At 44.8% G+C, this 24053-nt stretch overlaps 1 protein-coding gene across 10 annotated transcripts in view; it reads right to left on the minus strand.

The window, feature by feature from the left end:
• Positions 1 to 24053, minus strand: part of EHBP1 (EH domain binding protein 1) — a 643275-nt gene that overhangs the window by 268712 nt on the left and 350510 nt on the right. For all 10 annotated transcript variants that reach the window (XM_063918463.1, XM_063918471.1, XM_063918465.1 and 7 more), the window contains 2 exons: positions 12288 to 12466; positions 11618 to 11666 (listed from right to left, as the gene is read on the minus strand). In XM_063918463.1, the coding sequence (XP_063774533.1) occupies positions 11618 to 11666; positions 12288 to 12466 (228 nt within the window). The remainder of the gene's footprint in view (positions 1 to 11617; positions 11667 to 12287; positions 12467 to 24053) is intronic.

The following is a 24053-nucleotide window of genomic DNA, read 5'->3' on the forward strand; positions in this document are numbered from 1 at the left end:
TAAGAGCTACTGTGTCATTTAAAGCATTGGGGGTAATTCCAAGTTGATCGCAGCAGGAATTTTGTTAGCAGTTGGGCAAAACCATGTGCACTGCAGGGGAGGCAGATATAACATGTGCAGAGAGAGAGTTAGATTTGGGTGGGGTGTGTTCAATCTGCAATCTAATTTGCAGTGTAAAAATAAAGCAGCCAGTGTTTACCCTGCACAGAAACAAAATAACCCACCCAAATCTAATGCTTTCTGCACATGTTATATCTGCCTCCCCTGCAGTGCACATGGTTTTGCCCAACTGCTAACAAAATTCCTGCTGCGATCAACTTGGAATTACCCCCCATTGTTACATGGGTCATATAAGCATATATTTATTATTTCCCGACATAAGGACACACACAGCTTTCATAGTGGAAAATAAGATGCATTTGGTGGGGTTATAGGTAACAAGCCTTAGAAATGTTTGTCTGTTTTCTTAGAACCAATTACATACTTCCCATGGTGTGCTTTCATATAAATACACCTTTATTGTATTATCCGAGATAATCTGTTTTCGTGCTAAAAAACTGACTTTTACCACGTATCACAAAAAACCCTATTAAATTATTCCGAATAATTTTACCGCAAATTTCACTTCACCTACTCTGAGCAGATAAAAAGTTGGGGAAAATTCCTATTTTAAAGGTAAAAATTTGGGAATTTGGTTATGAACCCCTGGGACACCCTTCATAATGACTAATTAGGTACTTAGACGTTTATAATTATTTTTAATTGGCCAATAATGACATGTCAGTTTTGGGGTGAAAAGTGCAAAGAGATGGAATTTGGGGTTCAAGACATAGGATAGGTATACTGGGGTGCTTTATGAGTGGAAAAAGTGTATTTAGGCTTGCAGGTGGAAGTAGTCGGTCTGTTTACACTTTTTCTACTTTTGAAAGTCCTATACAATGACCCAAATATATATTTATACCCATTTTATGTACCCCAAATTTATTTGAGCACTTATTTTTCAATTTAAAAAAAATATGCATTAAACAGCCATTTGACCCAATTTAAGCACCTCAAATATATTTACAGTATTATGACCTATAATACACTTCTATACTGTTGTCCGATGTTAGTTTAGCATTTTTCGAGGTACAGGCTGATTTCCCCATTTTCGCCCTCATTTTTCACTTATTTTTTTGCTCAAGTCCCGTTTTCGGAAGTTTGGAATGGGAATGGGTAAAAAACGGAGGCGAGCATACATGCGAAAAGCCATTTTCACAGCTATTTTCACACAAAGAACTTCCGTGATTTCGGGGCTAATTGGATATCACCCTTTGTGTTTGTTTTTATGTCAGACTTTAGCATGTCTCAGTAAGGTTCTACAAGTTGGTCTGTCACCCGAACAAATTGGATAACGTTCTCATGCACACTGAAGTTTAAAAGTTTAAAAACTGTTTTGCGTGGCTCACTTTACATTAAAAGATACAAGGTGTCATGTTACAGTGATCCAATTCATCCCAAGTAACGCATATGTCAGGGTACAAACTGATTATTTAGCACAGTCCTTTCACTGCACTTTTTACCCTGACCACTAGGGAACATATCCTGCAGGTGCATAGTCTGTACTTTCCTGTTTTGTATAAAGACCACAGTGTAATAAATTAATGAGGTACTGTAAGGATGGCATAGAGAACGAAGAGAAGATAAAACAAAGGAAATAGATACTTCTTTATATCTGGTGTGTCGTGTCATGGAGCGCATATAATATAGTAAAGCCTACCATAACCTGTGAATCAGGTTATCTTAACATTATTATTTGAGGATTTCCGTCTGTGGGATAGATCAAATATAAATTCATATGAACAGGATTAATATACACTATATGGATAAAAGTATTTGGCCACACCTGTTCATTATTGAATACAGGTGTTTTAATCGCCACAGGTGTATAAAATCAAGAATCTAGCCATGCAGTCTCCATCTGCAAACATTTGTGATACAAAATGCGTCATTCTGAATAGCTCAGTGACTTCAAGCGTGGTACTGTGATAGGATGCCACCTTTGCAATACAGTCCGTGAAATTTCATCCCTGCTGGATAATCCATGATCAACTGTAAGTGATATTATTAGAAAGTGGAAGTGCTTAAGAACAGCAGCAACTCAGCCACGAAGCGGAAGACCACGTAAAATCACAGAGCGGGGGTCAACAGCTGCTAAGGTGCTCTGCTGATTCCATAGCTGAAGAGTTCTGAACTTCCATTGGCAGTAATGTAGCACAAAAACTGTGCACGGGAGCTTAATGGTATGGGTTTCTATGGCCAAGTAGCTGCATGCAAGCCTCATATCACCAAGTCTAATGCCAAGCGTTGGATGGAGTAGTGTAAACACACAGACACTGGACTGTGGAGCAGGGGAAACGTGTTCTGTGGAGTGACAAATCAGACTTCTCTGGTAGTCAGATGGGAGAGTCTGGGTATGGCGGATATTAAGAGAACATTACCTGCCTGACTGCATTGTGCCAACAGTGACATTTGGTGGAGGAGGGATCATGGTATGGGGCTGTTTTTCAGGGTTTGGGCTAGGCCCCTTATCTCCAGTGAAGGGCAATCTTAATGCTTCAGCATACCAAGGCATTTTGCACAATGCTGTGCTTCCAACTTTGAGGCAACAGTTTGGTGAAGGCCCTTTTCTATTCCAACATTAATGTGCCCCAATGCACAAAGGAAAGACTATAAAGGCATTGGGCCTAATTCAGGGTTGATCGCAAAAGCAAACTCTGCCTCCAAAGGGCAAAACCATGTGCACTGCAGGTGGGGAAGATGTAACATGTGCAGAGAGAATTAGATTTAGGTGGGGTGTGTTCACACTGTAACCTAAATTGCAGTGTAAAAATAAAGCAGCCAGTATTTACCCTGCACAGAAACCATATAAGCCACCCAAATCTAAATCTCTCTGCACATGTTATATCTGCTCAACCTGCAGTGCACATGGTTTTGCCCATTAGAGGAAGATTTTGCTTTTGCAATCAACCTTGAATTAGGCCCATTGTTAGGTGAGCTTGGTGTGGAAGAACTTGACTGGCTGCAACAGAGCCCTGACCTGAACCCCACAGAGCACCTTTGGGATGAAACGGAACTGAGATTGCGAGCCAGGCCTACTCGTCCAACATCAGTGCCTGTCCTCATAAATGCTCTACACAATGAATGAGCACAAATTCCCACAGAAACACTCCAAAATATTGTGGAAAGCCTTCCATGTAGAGAACAGACTGTTATAGCTGCAAACGGGAGGCCAACTCCATATTAAAATATATGTATTTGAATATTATGTCATTACAGTCCCAGTTGGTGTAATGGTCAGGTGTCCGAATACTTTTGTCCATATAGAGGTATATTCAATTAAAGTTGGATCCATTCTGACATGCATTTGTCGGAATGGATCCGACAGGACCTATTCAATGAACGGCCAAAATCGACAGGATTTGGCAGCTCCCGACAATCTCAATCCGACTTTAAAAAGAGTCAGATTGAGGAGATGACGGAGCGGAGAGGAGGAGACGGGGGAGAGCAGCGGGGAGACGGGGGAGAGCAGGAACCCGGTGGCCACAGCAGCGTAGCAGGAGGATGGTGCCCCATCCTCCTGCTGTGCTGCTGGGTTCCTGCTCTCCCTGCTGCTCTCCCCCGTCTCGCCGCTGCTCTCCCCCGTCTCCTCCTCTCAGCTCAATCAGGACAGTGTCAATCCGACTTTTTTTAAAGTCGGATTGAGATTGTCGGAAACGGGGCCAAAACCTGTCGGATTGGGCCCGTTTCTGACAGAAGCATGTGGATCGTTGGCTATTCCGCCGATCCAAGTGCTTTCTGACAAGTCGGAATTCACGACTTGTCAGAAAATTCTGGGGTCAATTGAATAGGTCGGAACCCTTTCCGACCTAAAAAAGTCGAAAACTGCCATCTTTCCGACAAATGGCAGCTTTCGACTGCAATTGAATACACCCCATAGTGTATGAATGGATAAGGTGTCTTGAACAAATAAGAAGCTGACACTGTATCGTTCAGTACAGGTTGAGTATCCCTTATCCAAAATGCTTGGGACCAGAGGAATTTTGGATATCGGATTTTTCCGTATTTTGGAATAATTGCATACCATAATGAGATATCATGGCGATGAGACCCAAGTCTAAGCACAGAATGCATTTATGTTACATATACACCTTATACACACAGCCTGAAGGTAATATTAGCCAATATTTTTAATAACTTTTTGCATTAAACAAAGTGTGTCTACATTCACACAATTCATTTATGTTTCATATACACCTTATACACACTGCCTGAAGGTCATTTAATACAATATTTTTTAATAACTTTGAGTATTAAACAAAGTTTGTGTACACTGAGCCATCAAAAAACAAAGGTTTCACTATCTCACTCTCACTCAAAAAAGTCCGTATTTCGGAATATTCCGTATTTCGGAATATTTGGATATGGGATACTCAACCTGTATTACAGATTCCCAGAACTGACAGAACTATTCAAGAAAAAGAGAAATGCAGATGCACAGTCTAAGCACTAAGAATACAGAAAGTCAAAATAATTCTGGCAGATTCTTACAATTAAAGTATTAGTGAAGTTCTCAGCACAAACCTGGCCAATAAAAGTGGATGGAGATAAAGTACCAGCCAATTAGCTCCTAATTGCCATGTTACAGGCTGCATTTGAAAAATGACAGTTAGGAGCTGGTTGGCTGGTACTTTATTTCCATCCACCTTATCTATCTTCAAATCTTAGTACATAGAATACTGGATATCTTATAGACTCTCTTATATTATACAGTGTGTGCGTGTGAGTGTGTGTGTATGTGTATATATCTATCTACCTATCTATCTATCTATCTATCTATCTATATATCTAGAGAGAGAGAGAGAGGAAGATACTAAAAGATGACTAGTGCATTATCCGTATGCCCTAACCTGCGACAAGTGTCCGCTGTCCCTGTTTTTTATGCCACCCGAGCCTGGCGACTTCAGGGACCCAGAACTTGATTTTCTCTATCGTCCTTGTGGATGCTGGGGTTCCTGAAAGGACCATGGGGAATAGCGGCTCCGCAGGAGACAGGGCACAAAAAGTAAAGCTTTCCGATCAGGTGGTGTGCACTGGCTCCTCCCCCTATGACCCTCCTCCAGACTCCAGTTAGATTTTTGTGCCCGGACGAGAAGGGTGCAATCTAGGTGGCTCTCCTAAAGAGCTGCTTAGAGAAAGTTTAGCTTAGGTTTTTTATTTTACAGTGAGTCCTGCTGGCAACAGGATCACTGCAACGAGGGACTTAGGGGAGAAGGAGTGAACTCACCTGCGTGCAGGATGGATTGGCTTCTTGGCTACTGGACATCAGCTCCAGAGGGACGATCACAGGTACAGCCTGGATGGTCACCGGAGCCGCGCCGCCGGCCCCCTTGCAGATGCTGAAGTAAGAAGAGGTCCAGAATCGGCGGCTGAAGACTCCTGCAGTCTTCTAAAGGTAGCGCACAGCACTGCAGCTGTGCGCCATTTTCCTCTCAGCACACTTCACACGGCAGTCACTGAGGGTGCAGGGCGCTGGGAGGGGGGCGCCCTGGGAGGCAAATGAAAACCTTTTTTGGCGAAAAATACCTCACATATAGCCCCCAGAGGCTATATGGAGATATTTAACCCCTGCCAAGATTCACTAAATAGCGGGAGACGAGCCCGCCGAAAAAGGGGCGGGGCCTATCTCCTCAGCACACAGCGCCATTTTCTCTCACAGAAAGCCTGGAGAGAAGGCTCCCAGGCTCTCCCCTGCACTGCACTACAGAAACAGGGTTAAAACAGAGAGGGGGGGCACTGATTTTGGCGATATTGAGATATATATAAAGATGCTATAAGGGAAAACACTTATATAAGGTTGTCCCTATATAATTATAGCGTTTTGGTGTGTGCTGACAAACTCTCCCTCTGTCTCCCCAAAGGGCTAGTGTGGGTCCTGTCCTCTGTCAGAGCATTCCCGGTGTGTGTGCTGTGTGTCGGTACGTGTGTGTCGACATGTATGAGGACGATGTTGGTGAGGAGGCGGAGAAATTGCCTGTAATGGTGATGTCACTCTCTAGGGAGTCGACACCGGAATGGATGGCTTATTTAGGGAATTACGTGAGAATGTCAACACGCTGCAAGGTCGGTTGACGACGTGAGACGGCCGACAAACTATTAGTACCGGTCCAGGCGTCTCAGAAACACCGTCAGGGGCGTTAAAAACGCCCATTTACCTCAGTCGGTCGACACAGACACAGACACGGACACTGAATCCAGTGTCGACGGTGAATAAACAAACGTATTTCTCATTAGGGCCACACGTTAAGGGCAATGAAGGAGGTGTTGCATATTTCTGATACTACAAGTACCACAAAAAAGGGTATTATGTGGGAGTGAAAAAACTACCTGTAGTTTTTCCTGAATCAGATAAAATAAAATGAAGTGTGTGATGATGCGTGGGGTTACCCCGATAGCAAATATTGGCGTTATACCCTTTCCCGCCAGAAATTAGGGCGCGTTGGGAAACACCCCTTAGGGTGATAAGGCGCTCACACACTTATCAAGTGGCGTTACCGTCTCCAGATACGGCCGCCCTCAAGGAGCCAGCTGATAGGAAGCTGGAAAGATATCCTAAAAAGTATATACACACATACGGTGGTTATACTGCGACCAGCGATCGCCATCAGCCTGGAGATGCAGTGCTGGGTTGGCTTGGTCGGATTCCCTGACTGAAAATATTTTATTCATATAGAGCATTTAATAGGATGCATTCTATATATATGTACGTGAGATGCACAGAGGGATATTTGCTCTCTGGCATCAAGATAAGTACGTTGTCCATATCACCCAGAAGATGTCATGGACACGACAGTGGTCAGGTGATACAGATCCCATACGGCACATGGAAGTATTGCCGTATAAAGGGAAGGAGTTAGTTGGGGTCGGTCCATCGGACCTGGGGACCACGGCAACAGCTGGGAAATCCAACCTTTTTACCCCAAGTTACATCTCAGCTGAAAAAGACACCGTCTTTTCAGTCTCAATCCTTCCTTTCCCATGAGGGCATGCAGGCAAAAGGCCAGTCATATCTGCCCAGACATAGAGGTAAGGGAAGTAGACTGCAGCAGGCAGCCCCTTCCCAGGAAAAGAAGCCCTCCACCGCGTCTGCCAAGTCCTCAGCATGACGCTGGGGCCATGCAAGCGGACTCAAGGTGGGGGGGTAGTCTCAAGAGTCTCAGCGCGCAGTGGGATCACTCGCAGGTTGACCCCTAGATAGTACAAGTATTATCCCAGGGGTACAGATTGGAGAGTCGAGACATCTTCTCCTCGCAGGTTTCTGAAGTCTGCTTTACCAACGGCTCCCTCCGACAGGGAGGCAGCATTGGAAACAATTCACAAGCTGTATATCCAGCAGGTGATAATCAAAGTACCCCTCCTACAACAAGGAAAAGGGTATTATTTTTCCACACTATATTGTGGTACTGAAGCCAGACGGCTTGGTGAGACATAGTCTAAACTGAAATCTTTGAACACTTACATAAAAGGTTCAAATCGAGATGGAGTCACTCAGAGCAGTGATAGCGAACCGGAAAAAAGGGGACTATATGGTGTCCCTGGACATCAAGGATTACCTCCAGTTTCAAATTTGCCCTTCTCAACAAGGGTACCTCTGGTTCGTGGTACAGAACTGTCAATATCAGTTTCAGACGATGCCGTTTGAATTATCCACGGCACCCCGGGCCTTTTACCAAGGTAATGGCCGAAAAGATGTTTCTTCAAAGAAAAAAGGCATCTAAATTATCCCTTACTTGGACGATATCCTGAAAAGGGCAAGTTCCAGAGAACAGTTGGAGGTCGGAAGAGCACTATCTAAAGTAGTTCTACGACAGCACGACTGGATTCTAAATATTCCAAGAATCGCAGCTGTTTTCCGACGATACGTCTGCTGTTCCTAGGAATGATTCTGGGCATAGTCCAGAAAAAGGTGTTCCTCCGGGAGGAAAAAGCCAAGGAGTTATTCGACCTAGTCAGAAACCTCCTAAAACCAGGCCAAGTATCAGTGCATCAATGCACAGGAGTCCTGGGAAAAATGGTGGCTTCTTACGAAGCGATTCCATTCGGCAGATCTCAGGGGATTTGCTGGACGAATGGTCCGGATCGCATTTTCAGATGCATCAGCGGATAATCCTGTCTCCAAGGACAAGGGTGTCTCTTCTGTGGGGGCTGCAGAGTGCTCATCTTTTAGAGGGCAGCACACTCAGCATTCAGGACTGTGTTCTGGGGACCACGGATACCAGCCTGAGAGGCTGGGGAGTAGTCACACAGGGAAAAAATTTCCAAGGAAGTGTGGTCAAGTCTGGAGACTTCTCTCCACATGAATATACTGGAGCTAAGGGCAATTTACAATGCTCTGAGCCTAGGAAGACTCCTGCTTCAAAGTCAACCGGTGCTGATCCAGTAGGACATCATCATGGCGGTCGCCCACGTTATCAGACGGGGCGACACAAGAAGCAGGAGGGCAATGACAGCAAGGATTCTTCGCTGGGCGGAAAATCATGTGATAACACTGTCAGCAGTGTTCATTCCGGGAGTGGGCAACTGGGAAGATTTCCTCAGCATAAATGAATTCCACCCGGAAAAGTGGAAACTTAATCTGGAAGTTTCCACATGATTGTAAACCGTTGGGAAAGACCAAAGGTGGTTATGATGGCGTCCCACCTGAAGCGCCAGGTCAAGAGACACTCAGGCAATAGCTGGGACGCTCTGGTAACACCGTCGGTGTACCAGTCGGTGTATGTGTTCCATCCTCTGCTTTTCATACCCAATGTATTGAAAATGATAGGAAGGAGAGGAGTAAGAACTATACTCGTGGCTCCGGTTTGGCCAAGAAGGACTTGGTTCCCGGAACTTCAAGAGATACTAAGAAGGGTCTTGATTCGGCAAGAACCGTGTCTGTTCCGGGACTTACCGCAGCTGCGTTGACGCCAAGGCGGGTGAACGCCGGATCCTAAGGGAAAGAGGCATTCCGGAAGAGGTCATCCCTACCCTGGTCAGAGCCAGGAAGGAGGTGACCGCACAACATTATCACCACTTAGGTGAAAATATGTGCCAGGGTGTGAGTCCAGGAAGGCTCCACGGAAGAATTTCAACTAGGTTAATTTCTACATTTCCTGCAAACAGGAGTGTCTATGGGTCTCAAATTGGGTCCATTAAGGTTCAAATTTCGGCCTGTTGATTTTCTTCCAGAAAGAAATTGGCTTCAGTTCCTGAAGTCCAGAAGTTGTTAAGGGAGTACTGCATATTCAGCCCCTTTGATGTCCCCAGTGGCACTGGGCGATCTCAACGTAGTTTTGGGATTCCTAAAAAATCACATTGGTTTAAACAACTCAAATCTGTGGATTTGATATATCTCACATGGAAAATGACCATGCTGTTGGTCCTGGCCTCGGCCAGGCGAGTGTCAGAATTGGCGGCTTTATCTCACAAAGCCATATCTGATTGTCCATTCGGACAGAGCAAAGCTGCGGACTCGTCCCCAGTTTCTCCTTAAGGTGGTGTCAGCGTTTCACCTGAACCAGCTTATTGTGGTACCTGCGGCTACTAGGGACTTGGAGGACTCCAAGTTGCTGGATGTTATCAGGGCCCTGAAAATATAGTTTCCAGGTTGGCTGGAGTCAGGAAATCTGACTTGCTGTTTATCCTGTATGCACCCAACAATGCTGGGTGCTTCTGCTTCTAAGCAGTCGATTGCTCGTGGGATTGGTAGCACAATTCAACTTGCACATTCTGTGGCAGGCCTGCCACAGTCTAAATCTGTTAAGGCCCATTCCACAAGGAAGGTGGGCTCATCTTGGGCGGCTGCCCGAGGGGTCTCGGCATTACAACTTTGCCGAGCAGCTACGTGGTCGGGGAAGAAAACGTTTGTAAAATTCTACAAATTTGATACCCTGGCAAAAGAGGACCTGGAGTTCTCTCATTCGGTGCTGCAGAGTCATCCGCACTCTCCCGCCCGTTTGGGAGCTTTGGTATAATCCCCATGGTCCTTTCAGGAACCCCAGCATCCACAAGGACGATAGAGAAAATAAGAATTTACTTACCGATAATTCTATTTCTCGGAGTCCGTAGTGGATGCTGGGCGCCCATCCCAAGTGCGGATTATCTGCAATACTTGTACATAGTTATTGCTAACTAAATCGGGTTATTGTTGTTGTGAGCCATCTTTTCAGAGGCTCCGCTGTTATCATACTGTTAACTGGGTTCAGATCACAGGTTGTACAGTGTGATTGGTGTGGCTGGTATGAGTCTTACCCGGGATTCAAAATTCCTCCCTTATTGTGTACGCTCGTCCGGGCACAGTACCTAACTGGAGTCTGGAGGAGGGTCATAGGGGGAGGAGCCAGTGCACACCACCTGATCGGAAAGCTTTACTTTTTGTGCCCTGTCTCCTGCGGAGCCGCTATTCCCCATGGTCCTTTCAGGAACCCCAGCATCCACTACGGACTCCGAGAAATAGAATTATCGGTAAGTAAATTCTTATTTTTGTGTACTTAAGTCCCTATTGTGTCCCCAGTAGACAAGAAAGTTAAATATAAGTTATTTTTTTCATGTATAATTATTTTTTCTCTCCTTTTTATTACGCTTATTCCATTGTATTTTCTGTGGTCTCTTTCCCCATCATAATCCTAGGAGCAAAACAGAGATGAAGGAGGCAGAAAACACAAGAGGAGGTTGCACAGTAGCACCAAATGGGAGAACCGATTTACTACGCTGAGCTGTCTCTGACCGGTCCATAACTGCAGCATGATGGCTCTTAGTGCATTCCAGCGATCCACACTACAGTGCTGTGCCAAAACAAACACATTACATAAGATTGTAGTACTTAGTACATACTGACCCTAGTCTTTAATTACTGTGTTTCTTCCCATCTATAAATTGCTGGCGTTATATAACTAAATAATAATAATGGTGTACATAGTACCCAGGCAATGTAAAATAAATAAAAAACATTTCATTGTGAACGGTCAATCAATGCATTCAGTCATTCGCTGGGACTTTTGTCATTTATGGTATAGTTTTGATAATTTTTACTAGAATGACTTAAACCCTTTTTCCACAGCCGCTAAAACCTGGGTAATTACAGTGATAACTTGGGAGCAGCAAAGTGGAAAAGAGTTAACTGAATTCCAGCGACCTGGGAATCCAACCCAGGTAACTTGCAATCATGGTCCCAGGAAGGACCCATTTACAGCATAGGAAGAGCTGCTGCATTTCCAAGCACCAGCACTGCACCTGGAAATAAGTCGGTCCAGCCGCCAGTCTGAAAGGGGCTAAGCCGGGTCGCATCGGAGTTGTAGCCCGATACAAAATCCCGAGTGCAACCCACCTTTTTAATCTGAAAGGGGTATTACACACTACTTGAAAATGAACAGAAAAACAAAGTAATATGAAAATAAATGATAGATATATAAACAGACAGATTATCTAAGTTACTACTACCTGTGGTCATGCCAAAAAAAAAAAAAAGATCTGTGTTTTCACATAAATTAAAGCCTGGAGAGCAGCCTACATTAGAAAATTCTCAACTTGCGACTCTTACCTTTTTGTTGTTTTCTTTAATATCTTGGGGGTTGAGGGACTTGTAGTCACTGGAGGAGAAAATGGCACAGTGGGTACAAACAAATCTCTTATTTATTTATTTTAAACAAGTTCAGTCTATAAAAAAAAAAAATACAAATTGTACAATAAAATTATATGGCAATGAGTAATTTCTCAGCAATTCAATCAACAAAACTAATAGTGTGGAAAATTAAAGCGGACAAAAATATATTAATAAATAATCTGAATATGGCTGATTTCAGCGCCTACAGCTTTTTGTCTAAAATAGGAGGCAAGGACCAGGGATGAGCTTTGACAGCCAAATTTGCCATGTGGTAATCCCTTGTCGTCAGCGTTCAAAGAGCTACAGGCTTATTTCTCTCATCTCATTTCAACATGAACAAAATTTTTAATAGCATCTTGAGGTCAGTAGTTTCTATAGGATTAAGGTAAAAAAAAAAAAAAATCATAAATGAAATGGAAGCTTAAAATGAAAGGGGGACATTGATAGTCAAAAGGTATAGAATGTTAACTCTTTGGGCAAAAAAAAACAAAAACCCCCAAACAAAAACATTCCAAAAACTGGTGACAACATGATTTCAGGTCGCAGAGTATTTGGGAATTCACATTATAGCTACACTATATACAGAAGCTGGAATCTGTGTACTTACATTAAGTCAGGTCTAAAGTAGTTTAATATTGCACAAAATGCCAACCCGTTCCTCCATGAAGTAGTGAAATTGGTTATTTTTACTCCTCTGTATGTTTTCGTCACTTCTTTGCACCATGTGAGCAGTGACTGGCTAGCGTTGGGTTGTCTCCCTAGAGTCGGACTCGGTAATGGGCTTGGCTGAAAAAGATTTGGATAAAAGGACAAACAGTGAATGGTGGTAACACCACAATGTAATCAGCAACAACATATATATTACTCTATGGCATCACACGTCCACAAGTACTACATAACAAATCCAATTATCTGCTGACAATCCAAACAAGATAGGCAACTTTGAAGAAAAATACAATGCACGTTGAAATGGCTGGCTTGCAAAGCACCATTTTGCCTGCTTAGCTCCATTTTATGTTCTAACTTAAATACCCAACTCTGCAAGAAACCAAACATCTTAATTATGTCGTATTCGCCGTAGTGATACACCTAACTTTTGTCATTATTAGTTGCTATATGTCACTGCTGCCTAAGTGATTCTATGTGCAGCCAGACTGATGGGCCCTTAGGCGGTACATGTTTTGTCTTTATGTTGCCAGGCCATAGAATTTGCGTGTACAGCACAGTCCAAATTTATATCTTTCTTAAAAATAGTGTATGTTTGTGGGTAAAAGCAGACAGCAGACAGGTCTGTGGCACACTGGGTCTGATTCTAAGGGGGGGATTCAGTTGCCCACAATATTTTTTCAGATGCAAAAATATGGAATTTTTGTAATGTTTTTTTTTCAATGCACTCTGATCAGCCCCTGTTTTTTTGCCCCAAAAAATATCTGTTTTCAGATTGAAAATACATAGGATTTATGATAAGTTCATGGACCTACATGTTTTTGCTGCCTAATTTGCGGAAAAAAAAAACTAATTATTGGGTATTATTTTCAGAGCCTCTGAGGTTCAGAAAAAAATGCCCGATAATAGCTTCCACTGCTTCGGGGATAACTGTATAGCCCCGGGGGATTAGTTCAATTGAGGTCCCCCCTAAATCGAATGGATCTATGTTCATTAGTGTAATCCGCGACTTCAGCCGTATGGCGCACATTTATGATTTTTTTGCGTATAACCATCCTATTCAGTTAGACGGAACTTGGTTGATCTGTTTTTCCATGGAATCGTATCTAACAGCCAGCGCTTTTTGACATGCAGATTTTGGCATTAGCATAAGGTGGTAGGTGTGACCTATTTTCTACACCACCACTATAATTGAATCTGAATGCAGCTGCAAGGCTAATCTTCCTCGTTAAATGTTCATCGGCTGCAGATCCACCGTCAGTCCCTCCTTTGGTTACCTGTATTCTAATGCACAGTATTCAATATAAAATACTTGTACTCACACACAAGGCCATTAACCAAACTACACCAATGTACATCTCTTAGCTTATCTCAAAATATTTCCCAACCCGACCTCTCCGCTATCTACAACTTCTACAAGATCTATGTCTCTCATCCACACTCATTACTCGCTCCCACTCACGATTGCAGGACTTTCTTTGGCCAGTACCCACTCTGTGGAATGCCCTACCACGCACAATAAGACTCTCCCCTAGTCTCCAAACCTTCAAACGTTCCCTGAAAACTCCCCTCTTCAGGCTAGCTTATCACATACCAGGACAGCTCACTCAACCTTCATAAGCTTTCCTATCTAATTATCTCCCAACTGTACAGTCCGCACATATCCTCCACATATTTTGTCTTTCTTGACGTTCCCTTCCTTCTGACCATGGTTCATCATTGCTGTGATGTGATATCATGCAACCCACCTAGAACCTTTGCAATCCGGTGGACAACTAAGCAACAGATATCGCCGATCCTTGTGGATCAATGCCAATTTCCCTATAGATTGTAAGCTTGCGAGCAGGGCCTTCCTACCTCTATGACTGTTTATTACCCAGTTTTGTTTTATCATTGTGTCCAATTGTAAAGCACAACGGAATTTGCTGCGTTATATAAGAAACTGTTAATAAATAATAAATAAATATTCTACCCAGAGTAATCTTACATAGTGCGCCTAACATGGCTGCCTCACCTGGTACCTTTCATCGGTAGACTATATAACCCATGGAATTTATTACCCAAAACGACTGCACCAACCCTGCATTATCCCTACACTTTTTTTTTTCTGCTTGCTGTAATGAATCGTTTGTACCATGGGGTTAATGCAGACCTGACCGCTACTGTGCATTTTCGCACAGCGAGCGATCAGGTCTGAACTGCGCATGCACAGGCACCGCATTGCGCCGGCGCATGGCAGAGATGCTATTGGCATCTCAGCCCGGCGATCGCCTCTGCCTGACTGACAGGCAGAGGCAGTTGCTGGGCGGACCGGTGGCGTTAGGTCGCTGTTTAGAGGGTGCGTTCAGGGCAACGCAGGCGTGCTCGGACCGTGCGGGGAGTGGGCCACAGCGGCTGTGTGACATCACACGCAGCCGCTGCGACCTAGAAAGCGATGGGTAGCTCCCTGGCAGTGTGCAGGAGCTGCGCTGGTAGGGAGCTACTCTTCAGGTACAAAAGCATCGCCGCCGTGCAATGCTTTTGTACCTGTGCGGGGGGAAGGGCATTGGCAGACATGCGGGGCGGACTAGCCCTGTGCTGGACCTCCTCCCGCATGTCAGGGTGGCTGAATGTAGCCGATCAGGACTGAATTAGGCACCATGTACTGTTGTTGATGTCTGTATAGCACCTTGAATCCTATGGGAGAGAGAGTGCTATATAAATAAAATTATTATGATGATGAAGATTTTTATTATTATTACTAGCTGAATACCTGTGCTTCGCTACGGGATGAGGGTGGTAAATTAGAATTATAGCTGTTCGGTAATTTACGTTGGTTGGAGTTCTAGTATATAGGCATATCTTGCTTCCCTGACCCACTTTGTGTAGTGGCCGGACCCCTTTTTGGTCCCCCCAAGGAACCCTGCTCTTCCCACTATACAACTTTCAGTCTGTGGCTTTCTGCTGCCTCCATTCCCCTCCTCACATCATGTCAGCGCCCCAGTGAAATTATCAATTTATTTACAGTTTCTTATACAGCACAGCACATTATGAATCTCCTAATATACTCTGTGCTGCTGGGGGACCCGGCTACTTCCACTATATAACTCTCAGTGTGTGGGTTTGTGCTACCACCATTCCCCACCTCATATCATGTCACTGCCCCTGTCACATGCAGGGCTGTCCTGCCTGACATATTATGCATTTCCTAATATACTGTGTGCTGCTGGGGACCCTGCTCCTCCCACTATATAACTCTCAGTGTGTGGCTTCTTGCTACCTCCAGTCCCTTCCTCACATCATGTCACTACCACCGTCACATGCAGCCCTGTCATCACGGACATAGCATGCATGTCCCGATATAGTTTGTGCTGCTGGCCCACCCCTAGGGGTGCTAGGGGTGTGTTACCCTCACAGTGTTTGTTCCCAGAGTGTAAGTCATATGTGTAGCAAGTTTGGTGTAAATTGCTCCAGGCATTCCAGAGTTATGCTGTCTGCTAAAATACTCTGTGCTGCTACCTCACCCCTAGGAGTGCTAGGGGTGTCTTACTCACACAGTGTTTGTTCCCAGTTTGTAACTCATATGTGTACCAAGTTTGGAGTAAATTGCTTCAGGCATTCTGGAGTTATGCTGTCTGCTAAAATACTCTGTGCTGCTACCTCACCCCTAGGGGTGCTAGGGGTGTCTTATTCACCCCTAGCACCCCTGACTTCAGACGGACGAAACGCGTTGGGTATACCTCAGTTGACCTTCCATTTTTAAGATAAGCACCTTTCTCTTATCTGAAATATATTTTTATATCTTTATTGTTCCAGATATGTTTTTATATTTTTTTTTATGTGTTAATCAGCCTGAATTTATGTTTTAATCAATCAAAACCACCCTTCTTTATTCCATCCAACCCTTTTTTTGTATTTTTATTAAAATGTCTGTTTTATAATAAATACCCCTCCATTTTTATACCCCTCCAGAAATACGTATTGCATCATTCTTCATATATATATCCTTTAAGTGTAGACACTGTTAGTCGCTAGTACCCCTACCCTCCCTTGTATACTCTTAACTAACAGGCAGCTTATCACTGCCTATTTTCTGGGGTCAGCCGACACCTTTTACCCTTAAAGGAGTGTCTACACCCCTGGTTATATTATATATTTTTTAAAATGTATAGTTGGCCTATACACCTATACTTGTGGCGCCATACTCCCACCACTCTATATATATATATATATATATATATATATATATATATATATTTATTATATATACATACAAATATATATATATATATATATATATATATATATATATCAGGCTTTTTTGTTACCAGTAACTTTTTAAATGAGAGCAAAAATAGGATTTTAATTACCTACCAGTAAGTCCTTTTCTCGTAGTCCGTAGAGGATACTGGGGTCCACATTAGTACCATGGGGTATAGACAGGTCCACTAGGAGCCTTGGGCACTTTAAGAAATCAATAGTGTGCACTGGCTCCTCCCTCTATGACCTTCCTACCAGACTCAGTCTAGAAACTGTGCCCGAGGAGACAGACATATCCTGAGGAAGGATGTAACAGAACAGTTGTGAGATTTGAACCAGCACACACACAAAAAGCGGAAAGCCAAGCTAACCAAACTTGAACAGGAACAGCAACAGCTGAACCAACAACATTACTTAACTAAGTAAAAGTGGTGGAAACACAAAGCACTGGGAGGCGCCCAGTATCCTCTACGGACTACGAGAAAAGGATTTACCGGTAGGTAATTAAAATCCTATTTTCTCTTACGTCCTAGAGGATACTGGGGTCCACATTAGTACCATGGGGATGTACCAAAGCTCCCAAACTGGGTGGGAGAGTGCTGAGGTTCCTGCAGAACTGATTGGCCTCTGAGGTCCTTCAGTTTGGTCAAAGTATTGAACTTGTAGAACTTGGCAAACGTGTTTGAACCCGACCAAGTAGATGTTCGGCAGAGCTGTAAAACCGAGACACCCCGGGCAGCCGCCCAGGAAGAACCCACCAACCTAAATCGAGTGGGCCTGTACTTTAGGAACCGGCATTCCTGCCGTAGAATAAGCCTGCTGGATAGTACACCTGATCCAGCGAGCAATAGACTGCTTGTAAGCAGGACACCCAATTTTTGGGGGATCATAGAGAACAAACAGCGAGTCAGATTTCCTGTGACGGGCTGTCCGTTTTACATAGATTATCAAAGCCCTCATAACATCCAAGGACTTTGAGGTAGCAGAGGTGTCTGTAAACACCGGAACCACAATAGGTTGGTTGATATGAAATGCAGACACCACCTTAGGAAGAACGTGCTGACGCGTTCTGAGTTAAGCTCTATCTTCATGAAAAATCAAATAGGGGCTCTTATGAGACAACACCCCCATTTCGACACATGCCTTGCAGAAGCGAAGGCCAACAGTGTAACGGTCTTCCACGTAAGAAACTTAACGTCAAGCTCCTGTAAAGGCTCAAACCAATCCGATCGTAGGAACTGCAACACCACGTTAAGATACCAAGGTACCATGGGAGGCACAAAGGGCGGTTGGATGTGCAGAATCCCCTTCAAGAACGTCTGAACCTCAGGGAGGGAAGCCAATTGTTTCTGGAAGAAAGTGGATAAGGCCGAAATCTGGACCTTTAAGGAGCCCAGACGGAGACCCACATCCACACCTGACTGCAGAAAAAGGAGAAAACGTCCCAGCTGAAATTCCACTGCAGAAAATTTCCTGTTTTCACACCACGAGACATATTTTTTCCAAATACGGTGGTAATGTTTAGACGTTACCCCTTTCCTGGCTTGGATCAGGGTTGGAATAACTTTGTCTGAAATGCCTTTCCAGGCTAAAATTTGACGCTCCACTTCCATGCTGTCAAACGTAGCCATGGTAAGTCTTGATAGACAAACGGCCCCTGTTGTAGAAGATCCTCTCGAAGAGGTAGAGGCCACGGGTCCTCTAGGAGCATCTCCAGTAGATCCACCGGGCCCTCCGTGGCCAAACCAGAGCAATGAGAATTGCTTGAACCTTTTCCCTTTTTATTCTTTTGAGAATTTTTGGGATCAGCGGAAGAGGTGGAAACACGTAAACCATCTGGTAGACCCATGGAGTCACCAGAGCGTCCACCGCCACTGCATGCGGGTCCCTCGACCTGGAACAATACCTCGTGAGCTTCTTGTTGAGCAGAGAGACCATCATGTCTATTTGTGGAGTTCCCCACCGACGTATCAAGGACTCGAACACCTGCGGGTGAAGGCCCCACTCTCCTGGGTGGAAGGTCGTGTCTGCTGAGGAAGTCTGCTTCCCAGTTGTCTACTCCCGGGAATGAAGATTGCCGACAACGCCACTGCGTGTCTCTATGCACAGAGGAGAATCCTGGTTACCTCTGACATTGCTGCTCTGCGTTCCGTCCTGTCGGTTTATGTACGTTTATGTATGTTACTGCCATCACATCGTCCGACTGAACCTGGGTGGCTTGATCTTGAAGAAGATGCGATGCCTGTAGAAGGGCGCTGTATATGGCCCTTAGTTCTAGAATGTTGATTGTCAGAATGGTTTCCTGACTTGACCATTTTCCTTGGAACTGTTCCCTTTGGGTGACTGCACCCCAACCTCTGAGGCTTGCGTCCGTGGTTAGCAGAATCCAACTTTGAATCCCAAACTTTCGACCCTCGGTCAGGTGAGAAACCTGAAGACACCACATATGAGAGATCCTGGTTTTTGGCGACAGACGTATCCTTTGGTGCATGTGAAGATGCATCCGGAGCATTTGTCCAGCAGATCCAGCTGGAGGGGCCTCGCATGAAACCTTCTGTATTGCAGAGCCTCGTAAGAGTTCCCCAGAAGGCGAATGCATAAATGCACCGATATCCGGGCTGGTTTCAGTACATCCCGCTCCATCGACTGGATTACCAATGCCTTTTCCAACGGAAGGAACACCGTCTGTTCCTCCGTCCCCGGTATCATCCCCAGGAACGGAAGCTGTTGGTTCCAAGTGGGATTTTGGTAGGTTCAGAATCCATCCGTGATCCTGAAGCAATCGGGCTGACAGGGCAATGCTGTCCAACAACCTCTCCCTGGATGCCGCTTTTATCAGCAGGTCGTCTAGATACGATATTATGTTCACTCCCTTCTTGTGGAGGATAAACATCATCTCTGCCATCACCTTGGTGAATACCCTCGGTGACGTGGAGAGGCCAAATGGCAGGGCTTGAAGCTGATGGTGACAGTCCTGCAGTGCAAACCTTAGATAATTTCTCTCTCACCTAGTTATATCTCACTGATTTACCCCTGCTGTATTCAGCAGCCTCTCTCACTAACCTATTTTCACTATATAATTTTTCACTTTAGTGTTGCCCTGGGGTCACTCAGCTACTTCATTTTGGGGTGTGCTGCGTCCTAGATTGTACCCCCCCCCCCCTCCGAAATGTTAGGGATGTTATGGACTTGCCCGACTAATGAGGTTACCTGGATTCGGTGGGCAAGCCGTTGCTTATGGCCATAACTCCAGACACACCAGGAATTCCCTTTCCTCCAGACCTGAGATCACCGCTCTCAGAGACTCCATCTTGAACTTTAACACCCGTATGGGTTCAGTGACTTGAGGTTTAAAATGGGTCTTAACGAACCGTCCGGTTTCGGTACAACAAAAGGGTTGGAGTAATAACATTTGTTTTGTAGGTGAAGTGGAACTGGGACAATGACCTGAGTCTGTACCAGTTTTTGAATTGTCTTCTGTAACGTCACACTTGCTTCCGGAGAAGCTGGTTAGCCTGATTTGAAGAATCTGTGAGGTGGGAGTTCTTGAAACTCCAGTCTGTATCCCTGGGTGATAAGGTCTATGACCCAGGGATCCTGGCAAGATGTTGTCCAAACGTGACTGAAATAACGTAACCGAGCTCCCACCTGCCTGTCCTCCAGGCAATGTGGACCAACCGTCATGCTGAAGGCTTTGAGGAAGCAGACCTGGATGCCTGTTCCTGTGAACCTGCAGCTGCTGGTTTTCTGGTTTTACCTCTATTACTTTTGAAGGTTGTAGAAGAACCCTTGGATATGCCCTTGAATTCGCTGTCCGAAAGGACTGCAGAGTTGGAGCAGAGTAGGATTTCCTAGCTGGAGGTGTTGCGCAAGGAAGGTATGTAGACTTACCCGCCGTAGCCTTGGATATCAACTTATCCAATTCATCCCCAAATAGGACGTCCCCTGTGTAAGGTAGATTTTCCACTCCTTTCCTGGAGTCCGCATCTGCAGTCCACTGGCGTAGCCACAAACCCCTGCGTGCTGACACCGCCATGGCAGTGGTGCGTGCGTTGAGCAAACCAATTTCCTTTAAGGCCTCCACCTAAAAGTTTGCAGAATCTTGGATATGCTGCAGGAGTAAAACTATCTCCCCCCTGGGTAAGGAATCCAAATTGTCAATTAGATTATCTGACCATTTTGCGATGGCTCTAGTGATCCATGCACAAGCAATAGTGGGCCTCTGGACCACTCCCGCCGACATGTATAGTGATTTGAGAGTATTCTCAATTTTCCAGTCCACTGTGTCCATAAGGACGCAGCCCGGGCACAGGTAAGACAATCTTATGTGACAACCTGGACACCGATGCATCGACAATCGGCGGGTTTTCCCATTTCACTCTATCTTCCAGGTGAAAGGAAAGGATGTAGTCAATCTTTTAGGGATCTAATTTTTTTTGTCAGGGTTAGCCCAAGTTTCATCAAACAGGGCATTCAATTCCTTTGATGCAGGAAAAGTAGCCGAGGACTTCTTTTTTACATGAAAAAAAGGATTCATCCTCCACCTCTGCTGTCTTGTCAGGATTGTGCAGTACATTTCTGATAGCCTCTATCAGGGCCTGTATGCCTTGTGATAAGACAGCATCCCCCCCACCCTCCTCTGGATCCGACTTCTCAGGATCCGTATCACCCTGCATGGTTTGTGCCAGAGTACGTTTTTGTGGGCAAATGGCGAGAGCTTGGGGTGCAGGCATGGGAGCTGAATCTTTATTTATCAGGTCATCTATAAACTGCCGCAAGAATTGTGCCTCCTTTTCGGTATTAGAAAACTAAGTATAAATATTTAAAATCATCCCTTTAATGGTAGCCAACCATGGAGGTTCAGCCCCACTGGACTGGCAGTGAACACTATCCTGAGTGCAGGGAAGTGAGTCCCCAGGATATAAGAGACATTCAGCTGTACAAGAAACACAGTCTCTGGACATGATTGTAAAGGGACCCCTACACACACACACACACACACACACACACACACACACACAAACACACACACACACACACACACACACACACACACAATAGGTGAAAACACAGTATATGTAGGCAGGGTCTTGGAGAGACACAGAATTCAGCGCCAGCCACACAGCGCCCCTGTAGCAATAGCAAAACTAAGCTGGGTCGCAATAAACAAACTCCGGAATAGTGCTTGTAATATGTACACTGCTTCCCCCTCCCCCTCTAAGACCCCCTGGTACCGCTGAGGAGACTTGGGGTCCAGATAGAGGAGATGTGCGTCCCTGTGTAGTGCTTGTCTGAGCTGCAGAGAGAAATGGCGCTGGAGAGCTGCTGGATCCGCTCAGTGGGAAGCCCCACCCCCCGAAAATGGCACGCGGCTTCCCGCATTTATAGTGGTCCCAAGGTAATTTTTTCTTAACACAGTGTAGAAACGCTTGTCAATAGGAGTTGTCCAGTGTGGGTATCTTGGATGGCCCAGCGCGCCACTCACAGCAGGACCCGCCGCAGCGTGTGCCCATCTGAGCCTCCCTGGAACGCAGCCTGCATATAGAGCTGCGCTCCTACCCTAGAGCCGCCATTCCCGCCGGCGACCCGCTAACCGGGTCACCGGCGCTGTACTCACCACTCTTCAGACTTAGTTACGGGATGGCGGCATGCTGCGGGAGGGTACACTGCACCATGGTGTGGATTGCGAATAGCTCCCTCAGGAGCTCAGTGTCTTGCCAGCAGAGAAACAGGACCATTAACTCTAAGGAAGTTAAGTCCCACGAAGCAGTCAGGCTGTTGCCTAAACAGCCCTGACTGAAAATAACAAACATTAAAAATAAAAGTAGAAAACTCTTCAGGAGCTCTCCAAAGCGTGACCGGCTACTCCGGGCACATTTTCTAAACTGAGTCTTGTAGGAGGGGCATAGAGGGAGGAGCCCAAGGCTCCCCATGGTACAAATGTGGACCCCAGTATCCTCTAGGACGTAAGAGAAACACACAAATAAGCCCTTGTAGGAAAAAAAAAGCAAATAAATGCTGATTCAATGCAAGCTCACTGAAAATTGAATGTTGCATTAATTATCATCAGGCAATGAATGACATGCTCCATTTATTGAAGTAGAAAATACTGTATGATCTCCACCCCTGATGGTAATCTTTTGATGTCTGTAATAGCTGTCAGTTTGCAGAGACACACGGTTACAGGCTACATTGAGCTGTAGCCTTTGGCAAACCCCTTATGACGGCTCCTGCGACAAACGGCGGCTCTAAACTTCTGTCTGGAGAAAATGGTGTCGAGTGAAAGAGTTTGATTGTAATTTGGACACTTCAGGCACTATATACAGCTCTGTAACTGAAACACACCCTTCCAAGAATGAGTCATGTAAAATTATCTTTTCAGTTACAATAGGGGGAAAAAAAATGACAGACAAAAATTAAGAGTTTTTCAGCATTTTTCTGTCTCTTTGATGACAACGCTGAAAATGGATATGACATGTTACAAACACCATCTAAGTGTACGAAGGTGTTGTCATTGACAATATTTTGGTTGAGGATTCTTCTGTTCTGAGAAAGTACCAAAGCATTTGATGGTTGAAATTAAACATGTTTTGCAGTACAATAAATACAAATATATACAGTTTAAATATTATTTATTTTTAAATGTGTGATGTAATATATTGGTCTGGCAGGTTACGCCAAATGTTACTACAAACACTGTATGCATGAATAAGGGGATGAGGACAGGTGTGGATCATTAGAGCTACACTAAAAAGGTCTACAGTCAATAAGTTAACCACTAATGGTCGACATGCATTAGGCTAACAGGGTCAAACAGGGTCGACACAAACAATTTTTCAAATTTTTTTTTTGGGTGTTTAGTCACTTTTCTTCCACAAAAAAAGCCCTATTATTGTAAAGGTTCGCTCGCCATGCTTCAGGCAAGGTTGTTATTCCCAATCGTAGTCCATGTGGTTGGTAAAGTATGAAGAAAATGTAAAACAAAATTTGGAAGAAATTTTTTTAACTTGAGTCAAGCATATGTGTGTCATGTCGACCTTTTGAACCAGTCAAATTTTGACCATGTCGACTGTTTTTGACACTGTCGACCTAATGCATGTCGACCATTAGTGGTTGACCTATTGACTGTAGACCATTTTAGTGTAAATCTATACTGAGGACAGAGCTGGGTCTCAGGCAATATTTCTTAAAACCTGGATCCACCTCCAAGGTCATCACTGCATTGCACCACCCTACACATTTTCGGTGATTGCCTTGCAGCACTACATGCTCCAGCAGAAGTATGGAGAGAGGCTGCAACGTTTTCAGGTCATCCACTTTGTATCTATCATGCCACATGGACAGCTAGGGCCTGTATTCAAAATGGGCAGCACAATATTCAGCCTGCTGCCTCACAGCGCTGATGCCTTGGGTTGATTTTCCACCAAGTCACGATTGATGTGGAGTTTATACGTTCTCCACGTGTTTG

The sequence above is a fragment of the Pseudophryne corroboree genome, chromosome 4 (assembly GCF_028390025.1).
Source record: "Pseudophryne corroboree isolate aPseCor3 chromosome 4, aPseCor3.hap2, whole genome shotgun sequence".
Classification (NCBI taxonomy): Eukaryota; Metazoa; Chordata; class Amphibia; order Anura; family Myobatrachidae; genus Pseudophryne; species Pseudophryne corroboree.